Source organism: Camelus bactrianus, chromosome 5 (assembly GCF_048773025.1).
Source record: "Camelus bactrianus isolate YW-2024 breed Bactrian camel chromosome 5, ASM4877302v1, whole genome shotgun sequence".
Classification (NCBI taxonomy): Eukaryota; Metazoa; Chordata; class Mammalia; order Artiodactyla; family Camelidae; genus Camelus; species Camelus bactrianus.
In genome coordinates this window covers 96,895,136-96,914,840 of record NC_133543.1, presented here as the reverse complement: position 1 = coordinate 96,914,840, position 19,705 = coordinate 96,895,136, and the positions used below count along the sequence as shown (strand labels likewise).

The 19,705-nt window shown below is 36.3% G+C and overlaps 1 protein-coding gene across 17 annotated transcripts in view; it reads left to right on the top strand.

Annotated features, from left to right (window-relative positions):
* Nucleotides 1-19,705, top strand: part of TRIP12 (thyroid hormone receptor interactor 12) — a 132,737-nt gene that overhangs the window by 53,939 nt on the left and 59,093 nt on the right. For all 17 annotated transcript variants that reach the window (XM_045517427.2, XM_074364446.1, XM_074364448.1 and 14 more), the window contains 2 exons: nucleotides 13,032-13,137; nucleotides 15,841-15,977. In XM_045517427.2, coding sequence (XP_045373383.1) covers nucleotides 13,032-13,137; nucleotides 15,841-15,977 — 243 coding nt within the window. The remainder of the gene's footprint in view (nucleotides 1-13,031; nucleotides 13,138-15,840; nucleotides 15,978-19,705) is intronic.

Below are 19,705 nucleotides of genomic sequence, written 5' to 3'. Positions count from 1 at the left end.
TCTTTATCTCTGCGGCATTTGTTACTTAGTTCCTAATGTCAGAGTGGGGGCAGCAAGTTCTATAACCAGGTACAAAATGATTCTAGTCAAGAGTTGGTCATGACCACAATTGGAGATCAAATATTCTTTTTTGATATTATACAGTCTTGATGTATGGAAGCACTGAGTAAAGTTATTAGAATAAATCTGCCCTAGTGTAAATTAAATTTTATTCACATGTAATATTTTATGGCCATAAAGGAGCTTAGCCTAAAGATGAATACCTCTTATGTTCCAGAGCACTGGGCTCTGGGTCCCAGGTAAATGGGAAAGAATATTGCCTCTTGAAGCTTGTAGTGGGGTAGAAAGAACTAATGTTTGAGAATAAAACACCCAAGCAAAGAAACAAAATAGACAGCCATCTTTGATGCACTTCTCTTCCTCTTTTTTCCAAAAAAAAACTTCTTCAGGAAGTCACATGTTCATTTCGTTGGAACTGATTAGAAGCAGCAGTGACCCTCTTTAATTACATGATTGCTGTAATGCTGACGTGTGTGTTTTCTATTTTGAGAAATCTAAAAACCACAAATAAAATAATACAGCACTTATCTGTGATTTTTAAAACATTTAATTTTTCTAATATTTAACCAGGAATCTTGTTTCTGACCATCTTTTCTTCTTTTAAGTCTTCATAGAAAATTTCAGACCTGTGTTTTGATAGGGTTAGAACTTTTTTTGGTTATTAGAAGATTTTGTATAGTGTCTACTAGTATTCTTGTCAACGTTTAGCTAATACTAAAGCAGCCTAACCTAATGATGAATCAGAGCTGTTAGCTCTGTTTAGTTTAACCCTACAATCTATAAACTACTTTTAGTTGATTCAACGTTAGCTAAACTTTGACAAGAATACTAGTAGACATTAGTATAAAATTTTACACTTAATCTGTATGATAGGGTTGTTGTGAAGGTAACATCTTTTACTCTTAGATTGTAGACTTTGTTCTGTTTAGTATTTTAAATATCTAGTACATCTGTATAAAATCTTTTGATTTTGAAGCTGCAGGTACTGGATGAAAGTTAAGATTGATATCTTGAAGTCAAAAGAAATATAAGGCTGGGTAAAAAGGGACAGCTATTTGTCTGTTGGTCCTGACAAGGTTTTCTTGACAACTGGAGTTATCTCTGCTCTTTATACCTCTCCCTCGGTCTCCTTTTAAGTGAAGTAAAAGCTTGTGTGCATTGTGTTTGTGTGCTTGTGTGTCACCTTGTAGTCGCTGTGTGACCCCACAGCCATGAGCAGGTTGAGTTTGCAGCACATTCCATGGGAATCACTCCTCCCCTTCAAGTCTACCTCATTTGAAGAGCTCATGTCTTTCAACTTTTATTTCTAGGAGGGTCCAGGGACAGGTGAGAAAACTTTATTCTTGAGTGTTGCATCCTCAGCTCTTCTCAGAAATCAGCTTTCTTTTCATACAGTCTGTTAATGTGATCTTTACAAGAAAACCCAGCCCTACCAGAGGCTGATTGGCATGGATTCCTTGGTTGTGAGGTTGCTCTCAAACAGGAAGCACCAAGAGTTTTGCTGCTACCCCTGTGCCACAGTGAAACCAGTCCATATATGCTGTTAAACTCCTTGTGCACATGGTCACAAACTGACTTGGTAGTTTAAAACTCACTTTAGTTATTTTTCTCATTTTCACAAAATCTGAGTGTGTTCTGTGGTCGCTGATTAACACTTTTCCATTTTCATTGCCGCCACCCTAGTTCTAAGCTCTAATTATAGCCTAAGTTGTTGAAATAAGAGAAAGGAACCGGCATTTTTTCTAGCATCTAAAAAGTGCCAGGTGTTTTACCTATGCAGTCACGTTTGATTTTCAAAAAAATCTGTGTTTGATGATAGTTACAAAGGCCATTTATTCCGAGGAGGTGAAATAACTTGCCTGAGTAACATGCCTCCTAAGTGACAGGATTTAAAGATGAGGGTATGTGCAACTTTGAGGTTTTGTTTTCTTTACTGTGCCACTTGCTTTACCCATGTCAATTCTTTGTGTTTTACTTTCACAACATATTTGGGTCATTAAGGATGTTAAGACCTCAGAGGAGATGAAGTTTTATTTGATCATTCTTTACTGGTATTGATTCATCTTTAGGCATGAACACTGCGTGAACGCCGGGGTTCACGTCGTACCATTCACCATGTATTTGCTTCTTTACAAATAAGTGAAAAACATTTTGAAACAAAATTGTGGCAGATATTTACAGTGCTTGCAAAGTGCCTGATGACCTGTGAATAGTTGCCATGGATCATCTCATTTACTCCCCATGGGCCCTGTGTGGCAGGTGCTCTTATCCCCATCATACAGATAAGGAAACTCAGGGTCAGTGAGGTCAGGTTACTGGTCCAAGGTCACAGAACTAAGTGATAGAGCCAAGAGTCAAACCCAGGCCATGTGATTCCAGAAATTAGTTGTAAGAACAGGATGCAGAGGATTGAGTAGGTTGAGTGAGCTCAGTCTAGGAAGGCTTCCTGAAGTCACACAAGGCAGGTTGAATTTTAGTAGGCATGGTTAAATGTGTCACTTCAGGAAAGAGTTTATAAGAAGCAGTGCTGCACTGTATCAGTACTTGGTAATGTTATTTAAGAATGTAGAGGCAAAATGAGGGGTCTTAGAGGAATCTCTAGGTTTCAAGTACTGGACTTTTGTGGGGTGGAGCTCTTAATATAGAGCTCAAAGTGCTAGATTTAAATCCTAGTTCTGCCATTTTATCAGCTGGTGACTGTAGGAAAGGTGGCAACCTTTTCATTGTAAAATGGGCGTAATCACTATTTAAGGAATGAGAGAATATGTGAGGAGACTTAGCTTAGTGCTTGTAGTACATAGGGTGCACCACTAAGTTTAGGGTGCATAGCTGAAGTTGAGTATCTTAAGACAAAACATATTCCAAGCAGTATTTTGAGAATAAAGGATTGTTACAAATCCTAGCCATTGATCAGTTTAAGGTGTAGCTTATCCTTAGATTTGGAAGACCTTGATAAAAAGTTCTGTTATCTCCTGATAGTTTTGTGAGGTTGGGCAAATCATTGAACTCTAGTCATGATAGCAACCTAATCCCTAATCTTATTTGCAAAATGATAATACTCATTTTTGTGAAGCATAAATGAAAGAATGTATAGGAAGACAACTTTGTAAAATTAGTACCATATAAACATAAAGTGGTGGATTGAGAGTTGTCATGTATTTGAAGGGCTTTTGTATGCTTCAGGAATTAGTTTGATTTCTTTTAATAACTTTAATCTAGGGGCAGAATTAGACTCAGTGGATAGAAGAGGTGGATTTCTTTTCTTTTTTCTTTTTTTTTGTGGAGGGAGGTAATTAGATTTACTTGTTTATTTATTCTTAGAGGAAGTACTGGGGATTGAACCCAGGACCTCATGCATGTTAAGCATGCTCTCTACCACTTGAGCTATCTACTTCCCCTGCAAAAAGTAGATTTCTGTTGAGTACATTTCAGGGGAAGGAAGTCTGTAAATTAACTAAAAAATGGAGTAGACCACTTTGTGGTATAGAAAGCATTGCAAATTGGATAGATGATTTGTTTTCTTCAACTTTTAGGAATCATTGAACCTGTTAATTAGAAAGTGATATGTTTCTTCAGTTATAGACTCATTCTAAGATATGATTGGTCAGGAAAGCTTCATGGTAAAGGATTTCCAAATTGTAGGAATAACGGTACTTACATGATGCTTTGTGAAAACCTATTTCTCTGTGGTCAGTTATTACTCAAGGAAATTCAGAATATGCTTTAACGTATTGAAAGCTGTGAGAATTCTTATAGTAACTTCTGCTTAACACCCAATATTTTGTAAGTCTGTTTGACCACCTGTTACCTTGGGAGATAGCAGTGGTCTGTAGTACACACTCTGGGAAATGGTATATTTAGTCAGGATATGTAAGCAGGAAGACCTTTCCTGGTGTGCTGCTTCGGCAACTGTGGAACAAGTTTCTGGTGAGGAACTAAGGTTGGCAGGAGAACTAGAGAAACAGGTACTTTTGTGATGGGCTTCCTGGAGCCTTGTGGCTTGCCAGCTGTAACTGATCAAAATAGCTCTGGGACAGAGGTCACCTTGTGTCAGTTGGTAGAAGTCTTGAGAATACCCCAGAAAGGACAGTGTTATATGACAATTTTTAATCTGCTTCAGGGAATTTATTCTTGCTGTGTGTTGTTTAACCTTAGTAAACAGACATTCTTATAAATTTATGTAGCATAAATATAAAACCAGTGGGGCAATGTAATGATACAGATGATTTTAAAAAATATTTTATTGGTATTTTGATGTAATATTTAAAACATTTTTATAATTAGTTTGGCTTCAGAATATATTTTGCTAATCTGCCTTCTCTTCAAGCTAATTTTGAAATAATTTGACTATTTTGAAGTATGTACTGTCTTATTAATGGTAGAAGGTGATGGTTGGCATAGTCATATAAGACACAGTTTGTGATCAAAATCTGGGATTAATTATGGAATTCATTTATAGAAAATTTTAAAGGTATCATATTTCTAGTCTGATATGTCTGTAGATCTAGTTTCCTCTCCATTATTTAAAGTGGACATCATGTGCTCATTATTAATAACATAGTCAACAGTAGTTACCAGCTTATTTCCAGCTTGAGTTTCATACTCTTCTATGACTTGCATGCAGCCTGTAGCCATTATTAGAACTAGACAAGAACCAGGCAGATGCCGAATTCTGGAAAGGTAATTCTGCTAAGATTAGGACTCTCCATCAGTCTGAGACATGCTGCTTTGTGCCTCTAGCAGGGAGGGCGGAAAAGAGAACAAGAGAAGCAGGACAGAAGAATTTAAAAGTAAACTATTGGTTTCTTATAGAGCCATGCATGCCGAGTTTTAAAAAATTCAATTATCTTTTAGCCTGGTGAGGTATTGGGTAAGGAGCTTAAAGGAAAAAGAATTGTGTGTTAAGAGTTTTCTATATTATAAGGCAGCTGTTAAAATAATTTGTTACTTTTTAACTTTAATAGTTCTGGTATGTAACCACGTATTACCAATAGCAATTTGTCAACAATAATTTTTAACATTTTTGAGGCTTAAAAAATACATTAAGTTAAAAAAATGAGTTGCCAAATTAACAAAGGGAATATTAAGTGGAAACAAATACTATTGGCCTCTTTAAGGCCTTGGTTTGTTTTTACACTGAATTTTAGACAACCATATGTAGTTTTGTATACCAGGTCAGAATAAGAATTAATTTAGGTAAATGACATGTTACTAAACTTACATAAAAGTTAAGTGAAAATTGCTCTTTCATATTCATGCCTCTGTTTTCTGTAAAATTTGATGCTTCTGATTTTAAAGTGTTGTTATTAAAAATGAAAAGTCCAGGAAATATCAAAATGTTCAGAAAAGGAAAAAAAGTTGCTTAACCCCATCCGTAAAGACTGCCACTTTCAAATTTCTGTATGTATCCTGCTAATTTTTTTCCCTCACATTAATCAGCACTTCTGCAGTTTAATGTCAAGTTGTGTAAGATTTATTACTAAAAAATAGCAGTCTTCCTGCTACGTTGCTCTTCCCCAGCTGATCATCTTGGTATTTATTTCATTGACTCTATAAATTACGTGCTTATGTGTCTGTTGAGTTTTTCTATTTTGAGCACTATTGCCTGCTCTTTATGGGAGATTTACTCTACCTCTTCACCCATCAAACACATACTGTACATACTTCCCATTTTCTCATTTCACTGTTCCATGTTTTATATGGGTATGTAAATGCTGTTAACACTGAGTCTGTGGGAACTTTTCTTACATATATTTTTCCTGACTTTAATAATTGTTTTCTATGACCGTTATCACTCAACTCCAAACTCTTTACTAATTGTCTAAATTGTTTCTCAAGCTGATTATGTGAATTTGTTTCATTTTCCTGAAGAAATGAGGTCTCTGGATGGTTGTCCTTTTATGCTGGTTACATTGCTTTTAGCTACAGTGTTTCTTCAGTGTTCTCTTCTGTTTAGTCTTCTGCTTCTAGGTCCCACATCTTCTTTCTTGGTTTGCTGTTTCATTTTGGTGGAACATGTCTTCCACTTGCTTTCTTTTTGTTTGTTTTTTTATTTTGTTTTTATTTTTAATTATTTTTTTAATAGACTTTATTTTTTTAGAGCAGTTTCAGGTTTACAGCAGAACTGAGCAGAAAATACAGAGTTCGCACATAGCCCTCCCCACCGACACATGTATTCTCCCCTACCCTCAACTTCCACTTGCTTTGTAAGAAAAAGTACTTAGGAGATTTTTTTTTAAGTTTTTATTTTATTTTATTTTATTATTATTTTGGATTTTGAATACCACCTTGATACTTTTTTGACAGATTGTTTGAATACAGAGTTCTGTGTAGGAAATTATTATCAATCAGAATTTTAAAGAATTATGTTATTTAGCTTTTAACACTGCAAGCATTCTCATTCTTGATCTGTTGTATATGTAACCCATTTTTTCTGGAAACTTGCAGATCTTTGTCTCCATTATTTAGAAATGTCATGATACAGCCATATCTATATGTGTTTGTTCATTTCTTGTTAGGGTGACCAGCAGTCCTGCTTTCCCTTGGGTCTGGGGCATTCCCCAAGCCTTAGAACTACCAGTCTCATGCAGACCAGGACAGCTGGTTTCCTTATCTTTGTTTCTTTTCTCTTTCTGGATCTCTGATTTTGAGTTAATTGTCCTTTTGGGAGGTTCTGGTCTTACCTTCTGGTCTTGGTTTCCTTTTTTGTTCTACTTTCTGGCAGATTTCTGCAACAGCTTCTAACCTTTATATTTGCTTTTTTTTTTTTTTTCATATTTGCTATCTTGTTTTTATTTTCAAGAAATTATTTTGTTCTCTTTTTTTTTTTTTAAGGTTTCCTAGCCCACCTTCTGTCTTTCTCTTTTCTTTTTTTCTTTTCTTTTTTCTTTTTGCTCTTTTTCTCTTTCTTTCATTGAGGTACAGTTGATTTACATTATTGTGTTAGTTTCAGGTGTACAGCATAGTGATTCAGTATTTTTGCAGATTTTATTACATTACAGGTTACTGTAAGATATTGGATGTAATTCCCTTTACTATACAGCAAATCTTTGTTGCTTATCTATTTTATGTGTAGTAGTTTATAATTGTTAATACTGTACCCCTGATTTGTCCCTCCTCTCCTCCCCTTTGGTAACCACAAGTTTGTTTTCTATGTCTGTAAGCTTGTTTCTGTTTTGCATATAAATTTATTTGTACTATTTTTTAGATTCCATGTATAAGTGATACCATATTGTATTTGTCTTTGATTTATTTCACTAAGCATAATATTCTCTAGGTCCATCCACTTTACTGCAAATGACAATAGTTCATTATATTTTTAGGGCTGAGTAATAATCTGTTGTATATATGTGTGTTTGTGTGTATGTATGCACCCACTCCCCTACCCACATCTTTTAATTCAATCATTTATTAAGGGCACTTGGATTGCTTCCATGTCTTGGCTATGGTAAATAGTCCTGCTATGAACATCATCCTTTTTAAAAAATTACTGTAGATGCCTTCCTGCCTTCCTTCATTCCCTCCTCCCCCATTAACAGTGAGTTTTCTTTTCTTGCAGAGTCCTCTTAAGTAGTGGGGGGGATGGGTTTGGTTTGGTTTTGACTTTCATACTAGGAACTTTCCTCTGATTCAGATAGTCCTGGTTGTCTCCTCATACTCAGGGATAGGGGGACCAGAAGTCTGCCTAAGCTCAGAGCACGTAGATGAGGTTTGGCTGAGATCAACTATGTATTGCACTGGTTGGGCTGTTCATTATGAAACCTCCTCTCTCATCATTTTTAGATCTTTTTCTTTGGCTGGTAAAGCTCCACAGGGCAGACTGTCAGACTCCTGCCTGGAGGTGAAAGCCTCACTGCCGGAGTCGTGGGGACGCGGTGGGAGGGAGCCGGAGGAGAGAGGCGTGCCGCCCACCTTGTCTGTGTGTACCTGTCACTTCCCCTCCCGTTTGTGGTGTGGCACACCGATTCGCAATTGTGTACATTGAGAATTTCTTTATTTTGTACTTTCTGAAGAATAAAGGTCTAGTGTTTGGCTGCCTCGGGAGAGGGACATTTACCCAGCTGTGCACGTGGGGGTAGGGATCTGGGGATCCGACTGCTTCACAAACAGCCCGTGAACCAACACTCAGTTTTAACCCTAACGTTGTCCCCGAGGTACCCGGTACCATCAGTTCCTGAGCCTTTGTGGGATTCTGAGTGTCAGTCTAATTAGTAGTTTATCTGAGCTTTCTGCCTTCAGTCTTCTGGGCTTTCCAGTGCATTTAATGCTTGACTTTCTGCTTTTCCACCTTCTAAGATTGTGTTGTGTTGTAATATTATTCTTTCCATCCTTGTGAATTTATGGCTCAGATTCTTTTAATGCTATTTTAGTGGAGTTTCACTGGAGGACAAAAGGGGAATGCGTGTGTGTTCACTCTCTTTGTCTTTACCCAGAAGGCAGACAGTTTTCTACATATGTGCACATATTTTTTCAAAAGTAGGAGTTCACTCTACATGACAATGGGCGTTGCATTTTGGGTGCCTGTTACAAGATAAGCTCCATACTAGACATTTGACATACATTAAATTTCATCTTCATGATGACAATGAGGCAGTATCCACATTTTAGATATGAAGAAATCATAGTGCTTTATCTGCTGAAGTAATTATTAACTGACTTCCTTAAGAAATATATAAATTATATCATTTTTACTGTACATGGATGTGCCTTTTAGCCCATTCCTAACTAAGAGGCATTTACATTGTTTTTCTACATTTTTTAGTTGGCTGTAGCTTTGTAATTCATTATTTTCTTGTTAGGTCACTGGTTATCTTCCTTTTAAATATTGATGTATATTTTAAATTGGTCCTAGAAATACATGAATTTATATTACCACTAGCATTGTAAAAATGCCAGTTTATTCACATCTTCATTAACTAACACTGTGTTCCCGCAGTTTTTATTACCATACTGATTTTTTTTTTTTTTTTTTTTTTACCATTTCCTGTTATTGGACACTTAGCTCTTCCCTAGCTCTTTCTCATTATAATGGTTAGATGGGTATCTTTCCACATTTCTAATGTTTTTAACTCACATTGCCAAACCAGCACACAAAATTGCTGTGCATTGACTTGGAAATAAAAACTTGGCAAAGAAAATTCCATTTGGAGTTTAGCTCACAGTCATCTGCAGACATATCTTTTATTGTTGCAGAAGGATTTTAAAATAAACAGCAATGATCCCTTTTTATATGATAGGTTACTTTTTTATTTTGTGAATTTATTTTAGCAAAATAGCCATTGATAAAGACATATAAACTTGAAAGTAGACATACAACAATGTCAAGTTATACCAGGTTCTCGTGATTCTGTGCTGGCTGAAGGAATTAAGTTAGTTGTGGAAAAATAATACCCATCATTAATTAATTCTCTTTATTGGGTCCAATTTTTTTCAGTAGCAAAACAGTCCTATTACATGATTCTAAATTGAACTCTTCTTATGTGGTAATAATCATGTTATTTGGTGCTTTTTTTATGAAGGGCAAAGGAGTGGTTCTGAAAATCCATTGAAACAGAGTTGATAACATAAATGGATACTTAATGTAATGATTTGAAGGCTCTTTTAAAAATATAAACAAATTGGGAATTTGTGTTTTAAAGATGAATGTAGTCATCTTTTGATACCTATAAATGTAAATGAGTTGCAGCGATTTTTCTGGATATCTACCTTTGTTTAAAATTGGTTTGTGTACCTAATTCATAACAGTTTGTCCGTGCTCCATTTTATAGTGGAGATGTATTTATTTACTCTCTGTGGGAATATGACAAAAACTATGTTAAGAAGATCAAGATACCTAATATTCTAGAAAAATCAGTACTGAAACTTTTTTATTACTAAGATATTGTTCAGCCCAGGTCTTCTTTTTCCTTTTAAAACAGATTTTTGTTTTGTTTTTATTTTATTTTGGAGAGGTTTTTGGTTAAGGGTGGGGAAGGAGCACTGATTTTTTTCCCCCCTAAACTTTAGACAAGTCCTTGTTCTGTTCTTTTTTCGCTTCGAAGTTCAGATCAGTAAAAATACTTCTGTAAAGGGCCAGATAGTAAATATTTTAGGCTTTCCTGACTACGTAACATATTCTTTTGTTACAACTCTAAAAATGTAAAAACCATTGTTAGCTAGTGGGCTATACAAAAGCAGGTAGCTACTCAGCAGAATTTGGTTCATAGGCCACAGTTTGTTGACACCTACTCTAGACTAAAAACTTTAATACAGTAATGACTTGTAAGATTTGGGGTTATATGTGATGAATATTCAGTCAAAATTAAATGAAAATCAGCTCACATGACTGGTGAAGCCAAGAAATTGGCTAGCTTCAGGCTTGGCTGAGCCCAACAGTCATTTTACATTATGGCATGATTATGGCATCAGTTATAAATATTTTTCTATCCATTCTTATTTTGGCTTTTCTCTGCCCTACTTCTCTGAAAAGTACAGTTCTTTTAAAGTTTAACACCAAGAATGGATATAGAGATTGTGGCACATCCCCACAAAGGAATACCACTTTGCAGTAAAAAGAAATGGACCACTATGTGCAACAACATGAATTCATCCCCAAAGCACTGTATGATCCCATTTATATGAAATTCTAAAATAGGCAGTAGCAACAGAAAAGATCAGTGATTGCCAGGGGCTTGAATATGGGGGAGGGGATTAACTGCAAGGGCCCTGAAGGAACTTTTTTATATCTTGATTATGGTGTTGGTTTTGTAGGTGAATACATTTGTCAAACTTACCCCCATTCACTTAAAATGAGTACATTGTATCTTATACAAGTTATTTTTTTGTTTTGTTTTGCTTTGTTTGGGGGGCAGAAGGCAATTCGGTTTATTTATTTACTTACTTATTTTAATGGAGGTACTGGGGTTTGAACCTGGGACCTCATGCACGCTGAGCACATGCTCTGAGCTCTACCCTCCTCCCTAGAAATTATATTTGAATGAAGTTATTTGAAAGAGAGTTAAACACTAAAGTCTAAAATAGGGCATGAGTAGCGAAAGTATCAAAAAGCATCAAAAAGTAGTGAAAGTATCCAGAAGTCACTTCTACAAATTAGCACTATAGCAGTAACCCACAGTCCATTAAGTTGAATGTTTTACTTTGAATGTCTCTGAATAGACGTGAAAATTTGTGCTAGTGTCTGTTGCTATTTCATGGAATGTATAAAGACACTTAAGTATTACATGAACTAAGTAATGTTAGTGACAATAATACAAAGATTTTAAATGTGGTTTATAAGTGAAAGTACCTTATTTTTTGCAGTTTTAATGTAATGTGCACTGTTGGTTTTTTCTTCTAAGTTGTACATTTTTTAGTCCATTCCAACTTAGTCACATAATTCAGGTAGAAAGATAAGTGTAATTTAATATTTTCTGAAATACTTAAACATTTCTGAATTTTTAAAATACTAGTGATAGTATTAGCTGAATATATTAGGCCAGCTTCATAATCTGTCTACATGCCAAGTTCATTATTCAGGTGGCTGGGGTGTGTATTGAGCCAGGCAAAGTTAAGTAGTATTGGATGTCAGACATAGCTTTGTGATCACATCAAACAATTTTTGTGATATGACGTAAGAAAAATCAACCTTAAAGTAAAATTGAAATTTAAGAAACCCTTAGGCCAATTTTCTCTTCCCACTGAAGTTTCACTGTTTGATCTTTTATGCCAGTTTCAAAAGTGTAGATAGTCTTTCACAAAAGTGCAGAGGTGGAAAAGACCTGAAAGATCTGGTTTAAATTTCTAAATGGTAATACCTGTCTGAACATAGGTTTTAGTCCTTGTAGTTCCTGTTTTGTGTTTAGTGTTTTTAATAGCTTACTTTTTACTTAGCAAGTTTTATTGTGTATAGTTTAAGTGTAGTCACAAGTTGAATGAACTGAATTTAAATAAAGAGTCTAAAAAGTCAAGAAGATGTCTAGAATCTTTTTTACCACCTCTTTCCCAGACCCGTTAGTGGTATTTTTAACAAAATCAAGAGTAAGGAATGTCTTATCTTTATACTTGTGAAATGGAAAAAATTTCAAATTTGAGAAGAAGCAGGTGATCTGGAGAATGGTTATTGTACGATTGGTCTCCGAGAAAGTTGGACATCTATATAAGATGACACCCAGGTTCTAATGGAAATATGCCCTGTTGACCTTGGAGACCTTTCACTGCTTGGGGGGGGGGGTCTTTGTTTAGATGACACCACCCCGTATGCCACCATGTGCCTAGACTAGCACTCTGATGGCTTCCCCATTGTTCATAAAATAGCAATTAACTTTACTTAGTTGCTATACCTTTTTAGAATCTGTTTTCCTAAAGAGGTATTAGCTTCCAGAATAACATGTAAATGTGCTTGATTGACTTTTTCCCCTTACTTATGCAGTATTCTGTAAATTGGACATTCTAATAACCTTCAGTTCAAATGTATATTCCTTGCTGATGGGATGGTGAAAGAAAAGATTTTGTTCTTTCATGGCCTTACTGATGAGCCTCATATAAAGTTGGTGAAATGAAACAGTGCAGAGATATTGCAATAAAGTGCTAAATGAAATACAGTCAAGTCCTGAAATATATAGTATATACAAAAAATCTCTTTGCTTCAGTTAGTGGAGAAAAGTAGTGGAGGAGTGGAGATGTGATAGGAACTTTTAAAGAGGATGGTTTGAGAGAAGAGGGACTGTCATTCATGGTTTAAGATTGCTTGAGGCAAGGATAGGTCAGATCGAGAATATTTATCCTGAACAGGAATGCCAGGCACTGCATGAACTTCCCCAGTATGGGTAAGTGCAGTAAAAGCAAACTATGGAGGCAAAGCTACAGACTGCTGGAGAGGCCATGGGAAGGTTCTGTGGACTTTTGACCAGAAGGACGACTTGAAGAATGTTGTCTTTTTTAACTTAAGATAACTGCTGTTTTTAAAATTTAACTTCTGCATTTCACACATACAGGTTTAAGAAAATCTACCAAGAAGCGCAGCGAATCCCCACCTGCTGAGCTCCCCAGTTTGAGGCGGAGCACACGCCAAAAGACCACGGGCTCCTGTGCTAGTGCCAGGTAATAATTTGGGTTTCTCCAGTTTATAATTGGTTCATTATCTGTGTTCAGCTCTCCTCCAAATCCTTAATTTTGTAAGTCTTTAAAAGTTACTCAAATTTTCACTGGAATATTGAGTAAAGAAATTTATTCTGATATAGCTAGTATTATTTTTGTGAATTCTTCCTCGGTGTTTAATTTTTTTTTTTTTTTTTTTTTGGCTAAGTTTTAATCATGCTTTTTTTTGGGTGACACAGGTATCTTCTACCTTTTCCTCTGTTGCTGCATTATCTGCACAGAGTTACTGCCAAAAGTTGGATGTTTGATTGTTTTCAGAGTTCTAGTCTGCCAGATAAATCTCTAATGAACATCTTTATGCAGATTTGGGTTATTTTTTAGAGCTGGCTTAATTTCCCAGTGGTAGGATTAATGGATCAAAAGGGAGGCCTGTTGTAATGGCTGTAATATTGCCTAATTAGCTTCTAAAAATGTTGGCACCAGTTATTGGGTTTAATGGGTAAGGGGAAGAGACGTACTTAATTTTCACTTTGAGTTACAACACCTGCCCTCAAGGAAACACAGGTTTTGTTTGTGTTCTTTCATGTCTCCAGTTCCCGTTTCTCCCAGTTGCTATTTTGGGGCCCATTTTCAGAAAATCATCGACCTCTGATAGATGATACAATATATTACTTCACATGCTTTTATTAACTGATTCAGAATCTTAGGTTAAAGTTAGAAATCTCTTTGTTTCAGTCTTATGTCAGATTTTCCAGGTTGGTCAGTTGGTCTTGTGCTGCTAGCTGTTCACAGCCATATGGGACTCCCCCCCTTCTTAATAAGTAGTTTGCTTCTTTTATATGTAGTTTGTTCTCTACAAAATGTGCCAAAAACCAGTGATGAGGGTGAATGACTTTAGTTTGCCTTTGGCCTACTCTAACTCAGGTCAGTAGAAAAGTTGTGCTTCTTTTGATGCTGCTTTTTTCAGTGCTTCTCTGAGGTAATCAATGTTATCTCTTGGCCAGGGGGTACAGTAGGAACATAAGGAAAAGGTATGACTTGTTGCCTGTTAAGTCATAAGAAAAGGACTCTCGCCACTTTAATCTCTACTTTTCCACTTGTTCTCTAGTTCTGTCGGGATTGTTTAAAATATTGTTTAAAGTATCTGGAGTTAGTACACCTGTTGGCCTTTGGATTTTCTTGGCAATGTTTTTATGAGGACCTCTGAGAAAATTTTAGCTCTTCAGAGCTTTTGTTCTGTTTTGGGCCAGATTTTGAACCCAGTTTACCCAAGGTTTATAATCTGAGTTATAAACTGAATTCACTGTGGTTGACTGTTTTAAGCTGTATGTGAAGTCAGGTGATCTAGCGCCCTGTTGTTCTCTGCAGCCTTCTCTCCTCCTCCCGGGGCCACTGTCTTCATGCACGTGGACTTACATGCTGTACACAAGCAGTCTAGCCTCCTGCCCGCAGGGCTCTTCATCTTAAACTTTTCTGAACTAGTTGAGATTCCCCTTAAATTTAGTGCTTTCATATCCTGTCACAGCAGTGTCTTTGTCTCTCTTTAGACTGACACATCTTGAGGGCAGCATCCAGTGTTCAGCACAGTGTGCCTCACGTGATTGGTGCAAATCAAATGTTAAATGAATGACTTAATTTGAATTTCACTAATTTGTAGCTTGGTAATTTGGGCTTGGAATGAGCTTTTTTTCTTCTTCTTTTTTTTTTTTTTTGTCTTTCTTTTTTCCCTTTCTCTCTGCTCCCCCTGTGAACAAAGGATTGGCTGAGTAATCCCTGCTAAGGGAGGATTTTTTTTTTCACTAATTGGAAAGATAAACTCTTGTAGAACTCTCCAATAATTCAGAGCCTTCATTTACATTCACTTATGCCTACTTTTTTGTTGTTCTTTACTAGGCAGCATCTCATTTCACTGTAGTTTGACTTTAGTCTAAAATATTTCTTTGGTAGTAGGTTTCTGCACTTCCTAAGGTAATTCGGGGACCTGCTGTTCAACCAATATTAAGCTGTAATAATTTGGAGAAGTCGTTTGTCTCTACCCGATTTACTTACTGATTTCACTATTAAAACTGAAAAAAAATCATCAGTAGAATATAATTTGCTTCATGAGAAATGACTGATGATTTTTTTCCATAGCTTATATACTATGTCTCAGTCTGAAACGAGTATCTTCCCAGATGTCGTCTGTATTTGTTTATAAATATTAAATATTTAATTCTTCATTTTATAGGATGGAACTGTTGTCCATTAGTAGGATAGTAGTTTTTTGATGATTTAAAGCAATCTGGAACTTAGATGGTGGGACTTCTCCCCTATCTTCTGCTCTTCCCCCATTTTCAAGTCTCAGTCTGAAAGTCCATATATTGATCCACTGTTTACCAGGAACTAGGGATCTATTTTAAATGAACTGAATTGTGTCTGCAGAAGGAACCACTTTTCCATTTAGTTGAAGTGTTAAAAATCACTTCTGTCTGTAAGGATGACAACAGCTCATAGCAACACAAAAGCTTGCATTGTGAATGTGATATATAGCTTAGAAGAATTTTAAGTATACAAAGTCTTGGTTGTTACCCATAGTGATTTTCTGCAACAATTTTTATGTAAAAAGAAGAAACTAGCTTTGTGCTCCATGCATTGGGGCTTTGTGCTGTGTGGACGTCGCTCCTGGTCACTGATCATGCTGCCTGTGATGGCGTTTTTCTGTTGTAGTCGGCGAGGCTCTGGCCTGGGCAAAAGAGGAGCAGCTGAAGCTCGTCGACAGGAGAAGATGGCAGACCCTGAAGGCAACCAGGAGACAGTGAATTCCTCAGCTGCACGAACCGACGAAACCCCCCAAGGAGCTGCAGGTAGATTGGCACTTCTTAGGCCTAAAATGCATTTATGCATCTTACAGATTTATTTGGAGATAAATTGCTTTTTAAGTATACCAAATATAGTGGAAGAGAGAAGACAGATATATCCTAAGATGTTAACATCAAACCTTTTGTTCTCTTTTCGCTTTATAGATTTAGTTTTTTGATTAGTTGTGTTTGTTTGTTGTTGTTTAATTTTTCTCCAAATCCAAATCTGTGCTAATTGCATTCAAGGGGCTTTTAAGAAGCAGTAAGTCCCCTGCTGTTTAGGTTTCTTACATGTTGATGGGTACATGTAATAGTAACCTATTGATTGCTTGAAACATTCAAATCCATAATAAAAATGGAAGGGTATGGCTTAAATTGCTTCATGCCCATATAAAATTTAAATTTAGAATGTTGTAATAATCCCTAAAAAGGAATAAGTATTCAGTTTGAATCTAAGCAGCTTTAAGAATACTGTTCATATTTTTATGGGTTCCTCATTTATATTCTTATTGATATCTTAGCACAGCAAAAATTAACCCCCCACCCCCATATGTCTCCATTACCAGTACCAAAAGAAGGCTAATACTCCCATGGTTGATGGTGGCTAACAGGTTTTAAAATGTAGCTTATGGTAAACATTTCTCACTAATATTAAGAATAGATACAAAAATGTTATAATTCATTATTATAAACATAGGAGTATGAGTCTTTTAAATCAGAATGATACACTAGCTTTAAGGATAGGCGTGTATATTCGTTTGAAAAGTTCTTTCACGTACTATAGTTAAATATTAGAACACGTGCTGGTTTTCTGTAATGCCTCTGGCTAATCATATGTCCTAATTTGCCAGGAGGGTTCTGGTTTGCCTACTACTGTCCCATGTTTTATACATTTTGTCTCAGCTTTCTGTCCAGCTTAACATTTTTACCACTGATCTTTCCTGGTTTTATATGATACATTACATGGTGAACTGTAAGTCTTTCCCTCCCTCTCTCTTAAATTGAAGTATAGTTGATTTACAGTGTTGTGCAACATCTCTTTTGATGGTGCCTTTTCCTAGAATTGTAGATTTTTGCAAAAATAAATTGCATTGCACATGCAACTCATTGAAGCTTTTTATGACACACCACCCATGCTTCCCAGTGTTTTAATGTTTATTCCAAGTCTGAACATGAAAGTGGAGCAATTCCCACATGGATGACACTTTGAAAGGGAGCTGCTGAGTGTGTTGTCAATGTGGACTCATTGCAGTAATTATAATAGCTAACATTTAGAGAGTGTACGCTTCATTGCAGACACACTATTAAGCACTTTACATATATTCTCATTTAATATTCGGAACAACCTGCTGCGGTGTGAGTGCTGTTACCCTCATTTTATAAATGAGAAAAACTGACACATAATGGTTAAGCTTGCCAGGGTTACAAACTGAAATGTGTGGCTCTCAGGTCTTAGAAAAGAAGGGCACATTTACAATGGCTGTGTTGTTCTGCTCCCCTACGGTTAGTGGAGTTTGTTTAATTCATATGGATGTAATTGGAAGCCAGAGTGAGGGGGTGGTGTGTAAAATTTTGTTCCCTGGTTTATTTACCTAAGAGGCTAAAAGCTGCAAGGGATTAGATCATAAGACTGCCCTCCTAAAGGCTTGCTTGTGTTTCATTGTCATCCGTATTGGAAATCACAGTGTGATCTAGGTATTTTCCAAGTTTGTGTAAAAGATTCGTGTGGCGTGTTCACTGGTATTAGATAAGCGCTAACGTCAGTACATTTTGGAGGCTGGATCCCTTGTGGGTACTGCAGGGGTTCCTCTGCTAGCCTTCTAACGTAGTTCTGGGGAAAGAGGCAGATTACTTACTAGCTTTATATTTAAAGTTCTTGTGTATTGTACTTTAGTTCCTCACTATGTAAAATTTAATTTAAAGAAAAAGAAAACTCTCTAAGTTAGTGTAGAGTATAAATCAGTGGTAACTTAGGACATCTTTTGGCAAGTGTCCGTTCTCAGACAGCTCTTGTATGGTTGGTATAAGACTCACTTCATTTGAAACATTTGAAATAATATTTTTACTGATTCAAAGAGATTAATCTTTTCAGTGTTATTTATATATTCATTTTTTTCAGTGTTATTTTTAAAGATCATTTCTTCCTGACCTATTTCAGTGGAATCTTTAATATAAGTATTTTTTTTTTCATGCATTGCCCCATCTTTGGAATAGTTGCTTATATCACTGACTTTGTCAGTGTTTTTGACACTTAGGAAAGTTTGTTGATAATGGTGTCACTCTGAAGTAGACTGTGACATGGAGTGCACCCCCTCTAGCTCTTCACAAAAGAAATGTTAGTTCTTGAAATAGAAAGTTAAGTGTTCCCCACATTGTCCCAAGAGCTGAAGGGTTTCGTTTTGGACTCCATGAGAACTTTATAGTGCTGATAAAGTCTTGCAAATACTAGTGGGGGAGTCAAGTGTTCTTATTTAAATCTGGAAATCAAAGTAAGGGAAAATGTTCTGACACCTACATTTTGCATTGAGAATCTTAATTTCAGAAGAAACAAACAGGGTCAGGTTGTAAAAAGAAAGCAGCCTAGTTTTGAAAATGTTTCTCTTCCTAATTATTTTTGTTTAGTACCACTGAAAGTTAGACTGCTGCCATAGCACCTGATGCCAAGGCGTAATTGTATCCTGAACAGCCACACTTCTGGCCTTGCTCAAAGGTTTTCATGACACTAAAAAGGCCTGTCTGTTGCCTCTCACGCTTAGGTATCTGGTAAACCCTTAGCAGTTCTGTCGGCTTTAACTGAGTATTGGAAGCTACCTTACATGGAAGATCTGCTAAGACGACATGGAGAGATACCAGTATAAACAAAAAACGATGGACACTTCTTAACATCTGACATTGTTGGATTTTCTCTGCTTGATAGTCTCGCTTTTATATTTCTGCCTGGGGACAGATCTTGTGTGTGTAGCCCGAGGTTTAATGCCTTGACTGAAGAACTTTGTCATTAACTCTTATTGGTGGGTTACGTTTCCTTACCTGCATGAGTTTGCAAACAGGCTAGGCTACTTTGGTTTATAGAATTTTGTAAAACTTAGATGCAGAGAGCTACAGTAGGCAGATGCTTAATACTTGCTGTCAAAGGGATGGCAGCCGGAAAGGATCTTTTTCTTGGGTCCAGTGACTGATTTATGTCAAAACAGACACCCTTTTGGAGTAAAAATCAGAATGTCCCCTCTCTTTGTAGAGGGTCTGTGGCTCCCGTTAAGGTTGGGACCACAGTATAAAAGTTTTAACAGCTCTTTTGATTCTGTGCTTTTACAACTTTTATGCCTTAGTTAATGTCTTTGTGGCAGTGCAATTTGAGACAGTTATTATTCATTAAGTTAATTGTTAGAATAATACATTTAAAAAATAACCTAACGTTAAACCTTTAAAATCATAGATTGCAGATGTGTAGAATGGTTTAAGGTAAAATCAGTAGGTCCTCTGATAAACTCCAAAAAACCAGCATTACCTTCCATGAACTTGTGGTCTTTTCCCTTAAAAAAATGTGTGGTTCCAGAGTGTACCTTAAAAAAAAAATGTTCACTTCTCAAAATGTTGGATTTGCTTTTCACATAATTGGAAAAGTTTCACAGCAAGTTTAAGAGCCACTTTACTAAGTTCAGTCCTAAATGGGGCCCAATAGCAGCATCGGTTGACAAGGTTTCTGTATAATGTGAAGACACAGCTCTACTTGA